The sequence below is a fragment of the Astatotilapia calliptera genome, chromosome 7 (assembly GCF_900246225.1).
Source record: "Astatotilapia calliptera chromosome 7, fAstCal1.2, whole genome shotgun sequence".
NCBI classification, from domain to species: Eukaryota; Metazoa; Chordata; class Actinopteri; order Cichliformes; family Cichlidae; genus Astatotilapia; species Astatotilapia calliptera.
The window spans coordinates 32,134,555-32,140,665 of record NC_039308.1 but is presented as its reverse complement, the minus strand read 5'-3'; the positions used below and the strand labels follow the sequence as shown (position 1 = coordinate 32,140,665).

At 38.6% G+C, this 6,111-nt stretch overlaps 1 protein-coding gene across 1 annotated transcript; it reads right to left on the bottom strand.

Moving 5' to 3' along the window:
- Positions 1 to 698: 698 nt before the first annotated feature.
- On the bottom strand, positions 699 to 5,223 carry phpt1 (phosphohistidine phosphatase 1). Its single transcript, XM_026174369.1, has 3 exons — positions 4,810 to 5,223; positions 1,437 to 1,564; positions 699 to 1,305 (listed from the first exon to the last, which is right to left on the bottom strand). The coding sequence occupies exons 1-3, from the start codon at positions 4,973 to 4,975 to the stop codon at positions 1,213 to 1,215; spliced, it is 387 nt and encodes a 128-aa protein (XP_026030154.1). The 5' UTR covers positions 4,976 to 5,223; the 3' UTR covers positions 699 to 1,212.
- Between the last annotated feature and the right edge of the window lie 888 nt (positions 5,224 to 6,111).

Sequence of the window (6,111 nt, the reverse complement as noted above, 5' to 3'; positions counted from 1 at the left end):
TTGTAAACATTTTTTCCCCATAAAGCCATAAAGTATGACATGCTTAATTTACAAAACAAACAAACAAACAAACCCTCAATTCTGTTAGGTCATGGATTTAGAGAAATTTGCAGTTGATTGAGAACTGCCAACTGCCTGACCTCCCTACTGAGTCACTGAGCTCATCTCCACTGTGTTTGTGGTGTTGGCCCATTTTGAAGCATTTTAATGGAATAATCTGACTAATAATGTGTCTTTATGTGTGATACAACTTACCCAAGACGTTTGTTCTTCAGTTTTGTTGAGTGAAATTCTAGTATTTTATTAGTCTCTACAAGCACTAATTAGCATATATCTGATAATTAAAAAGCCAACAGATGGCAATAGCCTTGGTTGCAAACACTTCCAGGCTTATGGAAGTCTATGGGAAAATTGGCTTGTTAAATCTGACCTGACCTCAGTGAATATGTTCCTGATGAACTTATGATCTCAGTCACTTATTTTCAGTTATATTGCTTAAAAAAATGCAAGTCATTTTGTAAACCTGTCAGAAATCGAGAGAAATACCTGTGCTACGCACACTGGGTAAATATCAGATGATATATCAGAATATTGGATTTTTGGGTATATATTATAAATATTGGATCCTATATGTCAGAATGTCAGAATCATTTCAGAATACTTCAGCACAATGGTAGTAATCAGGAGCATCAAGTTCATTTACTTTTATCTAGCAACTGTGCCCATTTTAATCAACAGTTTACAGCACGCTGGAATCTGGACCATAGCTGCTGTAAAAAGTAAGATAAGCAAAGAGATGGGGTGTTGTCATTTTTCTGCTCTGCAGGAAAGAGGCACATAATATAAGCACACATTTCACAATAAAACCCCACATCAAAACTTGTAAGATTTGCTTTGTAACTTAAATTTCCAAAGAAATTTATGAGGGATCATGACTCTAAAACGAGTCAGTGAAGGAGAGGCGGTAATCTGCAAAGCCAGCGCAGGCAGTCATTTATTTTAAATGTTTCCACATGACAAATTCATTAAATTATTAGCTACACTATGAAAAGCTGTTATGTTTTACACAAGGAAGGAAGGTGAAAACTTAAAGCTGTTGTATTAATAAAAAGAAAAATCCTAAATGTGTTTAGCCTGATAACGAAGGGTTACAAAAAAAATACATCAGTCCAGGGTTACAGGGAATTAAGTAGAAGCTGTTTAAAGTTTATTTCAGTAGCCTTCATTATCCCAGGTCACCTCATAGTCTGGATACCGAACCTTGAGTTTCTCAGTGGTCACTGCATGGTTTGCTCTTCCGAATCCCTGTGATCAAAAAAGACACATCAGTGTTTCATCAGAAAGATGAAATAACATTTGATTTAAACCACTAAAAAAACCCAAAAACCATCATTGTATTCATACTTTCTCAGTATTTACAGATCAGAATCACCCACCATGGAGTATCCGTAGACATGGATCTTCTTGGCCTGGGGGTCATGTTTGATTCTCCCTCCTCCTATACACTCACAGTCCAAGTGCCCGTCCCTTTCCAGCTCCTCTGCTACCTTCTCATAGATGTCAGCTGGGAAAAGGATGGATACAACTCAGAAACAAAGTTTTTGGAATATTTTCTACATCAAAGTATGAATTATTGCCTTAGAAAATATAGCTTGGTGACTTAGAGTTTGTAACTGGAGTTTTATTTATAATTTCAAATGCCTGCTTGGTATGTGGATGTGTCCATACAGTGTTCATTGAGTTTCATGAGGTTGGTCAGCTGTTAAATAAAATTGCATGTACTGTGCTTTCAGTGTTGTCCAGCAGAGAGCAGCACAGACCTGTCATTACTAAATGCAAAGCCATCAGTATTGCATTCATAAAGTCTGCGGTTATCCTGAAGGCTGCCTGTTATTATACAGTGTTTATAATATTTTGTGCCGCTCCATATTGTGTACCAATACTACATAATAAGCACCAACGGATTACATAAACATCCCTTCATTACAAAATTCCAAAGCCAAAATGAGGCAGTCGGTCAATGAGTGCACAGACATGTAAAATATACATTAGATGTAAAACAGTGTCTTTGCTTCCCCTATAGAAACAAGGAGCACAACAAGCTCGTCGTGCAGCTCATAGGGAGGAGAAAAGGTCAAAACTGTGAAAAAGTGAAAAGCTGAGCCTGAGGAGAAAGCGCAGGCACGGTGAGGCCTTAATGTATGGTCTGCACAGAGCTATCAACGACAGGCTGGAGGTGGTGATAATTCCTCCTCCACAATATAAAAGAGACAAAGCGGAGGAAAGGTGGAGGTTGGGTAGGGGATAGGGGCAGAGCCATGCATAAAGTCTACAGATCTTTTGACTGGTTGGGGAAATGTGGATTCTCTAGGCCGCACTTTATCTGTGGCATGAGGGATATTTGAGCATATTGTGGCCGTGTGCTTGAGCCACACAGAAATTCTTTGTTCATTTCTTAGTAATGTTTGCTTAATGTACTTACTAATAACTGGGTAATAGAAACAAAGTCTATACATTTTACTTTTTCCATTTAATATTTATATTATGAATTGTGTTGAATAGAAAGAAATCCATATAAATTATACATATTTATATTAGAATAGCAATTTAGAGTAGTAGTAGATAAGATATTACCCTGACAAAAAAAAGAAGTAAAAATGATGCTGCTGGCCAACAGGCTGACCTTAGAAACTGTGCTGAAACTTTGCCTTGTGTTGGCCAAAGACAAAGGAAAAGGAAAGGGAGAAGGCATGTTAGGAGGCAGCGAGACTGAAGGAAAATTAGGAGTGTGAAGGAGAGAGCAGGGACTTTAAGTGTAGAAACTGTCTGGTAAACAGAGAGCATTTATGAATGGGGGAAGATTAGTAGATATATTGTGTGTGCAGAAAAACAGCTGGAACGGAAGCGAGGCCAGAAGCATTGGAGGTGGATCGAGATAGTTCTACTATGGTGTAGATATGAAGTAAAATAGAGTAGAGGTAATCTTGACAAGAGTATATGAAGAATGTTGTGGAGGTGAAGACTGTCAGACAGGATTATGAGTTTGAAGCTGGAAATTGAAGGCGTGATTCTGACGGAGGGCGTGAGTGGATATTAAAGTAGACTTCAGTGGACATGCAGGAACAGAGGCGATAAGGTGTTAAGGAGAGAAATGTTGAACGATAGATGGTGGTGGATATGCAAAAAGGACTGGGATGGCTGTGGTAGACATTAAGAAGAGGGTGGAACACAGAGTGATGCTTTTTACTTTTTTTTACTACGTACAGCACTTTGGTCAACCTGTGTTGTTTTTAAATGTGCTTATAAATAAATTGATTGATTGATAGGATTGAGTGAAGTAGCAAAAAAAGAAAAAACAAAAAACAAAACTTAAAAAAAAAAAATAGGGGAGGCCTAGCTGGAAGCAGCTAAATTGAACATGTTAAGATTATTTTTGGCGTGATCAGGATGGGACAGGGATATAGGGGGTGTCCAAATTCATGGGCTGCATCCTCCTGAGGCCGCATGTGTAGACGGATTACGTCACAGCGATGCACCAAAGGCTGTCCAAATTCGTAGACTCCGAATGCAGCCGACAAATGCGTCCTCCTTTTAGTTTTAATATTACTCTTATTACTTCTACTTACTCGCTTTGGGGTTCTTAGGGAATAGAAAAGCGCTATACAAATACAGGCCATTTACTCTTTCTGGGTCACAAAATAAACTTTTAAGATATTTTCAGGTCCAGTTTGTCTGTTTTTTCCCTTTTAAAATATCTCACCTGTCTCTCTTGCATTTACTATACCCTGTTTTGCACTGACAAAAACTTATCTTTCCTTATGATGGATCAGAGTCATTGCTTCATTCTCTCTCTCTCTCTCTCTCTCTCACACACACACACACACACACACACACACACACACACACACACACACACACACTGATTTCAAAGTGAACATAAGTTCAGGGAAGAAATCATGTGCGCACACCTGTGGACACCTAGACACATCCTAATGTTGGTTATATGCGGAGGTAGAACAGGAAACTATGGGGAGGCAGATTCAAATTATTATGAAACTCAAAATAATTAATTTTTTAATGCACCACTTGAGAAATGACATGAAAATCTTTTACTTTAGACCAATCTCTGACCTCATCATCAATGGGCACAATTGTTAGAGTGCATCTTGTGACAACAGTATAACTGTGTTTATATGAACTTATTTGGGTTCTCTCTTTTGCCAGTCCCATCTAGATGGGGTTAATTAAGCTGGTTATAAGTAATATTATTATTTGCAACATGGTCCCTCCCTTTATCATCTCATTTAGCAGGAGATACACTGGTCACTGTCCTTCGTGAAAGGACAGGGAATAATGCTGTCCTACAATTCAGAGCAATGCACTGTCCAATCATCATTAAAAACAAACAAAATATCTCACAAGTGATGCTGATCAAGCGTATGTTAATTAACAGCATGCTATCCATGTTGTGCAATGACCTGCGGCCATGTTTTTAATGACAGGTTGTTAAAGCTTTGGATGAATTCTGACTATGGCCACAACAAAACAGCCACTGGGAGGGCAACTGTTTATGTCCATCGTTTACATACAGTCTGTAGGTATGGCGAGGGTAGGAGGACAATCAAGAACAACACGGAGGTGGGAGACAGGTCCTCGAGATGAGTCAGTATTAGGACAGAAGCAAAGCTGGGTCATCTGTTTGTTTGTTTGTTTGTTTGATCTCGGGGGTACATCTCTGGTGCGTCCAGGTGCAGATGGAGGTGTATTTTACGCTTAAAACAGAGCGCTCTGAGCGTTGTCCTTACTCACCGTGGTACTCAGCCCAGCCGTATCCTCGGACTAAATCCACCTCCGAGTCGTCCCCCTCCTCTCGGCTATGAACACGGATCAAGACGTACTTAAATACTCCGGAAGGGTCGATGTCTGCCTGCGGTATGTTGGCCATGAGAGCAGCCGCCTTCGTCTGTGTGCACATGTCTAAACTTCTCAAGGAGCACACTAGCAAAGCAAGCAGCAAGCGTAACGCTCGGATTTTCCAAACAAGCTTCGTGTCTATGCGTAGAAACTAATACGGAAGTAACACATTTATATCTCTATATTGTAATCTGGACGGGAATGCAAAAGCTATAAATCATTGCAAAATAAAAGACATCATCTAGTTTCCTTCTAGCACCGCCATAATACAGCTAGCCGGCAAAATCAAGTTAACTTCCGGTATGACCCTTCGAAATAAATAATACTACGACTTACTATCGCCACCATTAATAATAATAATAAACATACAGATATTCCATACGTCTTATGATGTGTAATCTTTTCATTGTTTCATTTCTTGCTGTTCATGGAAAAGCTATGGAAGAAACTGTGAAAATTCCTTATTAGAAATGTTTTAAAACTTAATTTTATTCTGAAGGCAGTTCAAACATACCGGAAAAAAGAAATGCATTTTGGTATCTGCAGTCCAAATGAATATTTTAAAGGGCAATGACTTTTTTTCTACAGTCATTGATCAGAACAAAAAACATACAAAAATGCAGAGGGTTTAAATTTGGGGTAGAAAACATATCATGTGAAAGATAATGATATTATTTCATAATTCTAGTTATAAACAAATGTTATATCAAATCAGAATCAGAATCAGAATACTTTATTGATCCCTGGGGGAAATTATTTTATCAAATATCAATATATATTTGTGGTCAAATGTTTACATACACTCATGAGCATGAATGTCATGTGATTTGGTGACCATAGAGTTCTTTACACTTCTTTTTTCCAGGGCGCAATGATTGCAAAGCGTATATCCTTAAGGACTTTAAAAAACAAGAATTGGTTGAGCTTATATTGCGATTCGTCGATTTTCTTAACAGGCTGTGGCGTGGCCTGGTCAAGCCAACTGGCACTGTAAAATCTACAGCGGCACTTATTAAAAGATCTGAGCCTATGAATCTATTTGAGTCTGTATACAAGTCCTGTTATGTTTTCATCGTTGCAATCTTGCTGTTCATGTTGGTGCCAAGTAGGGCTGCCACAAACGATTATTTTTGCAATTAGTCGACTAATCAGATTATGCATCCATTGGACGTAAAACGTACAGCTTATTGCACCAGC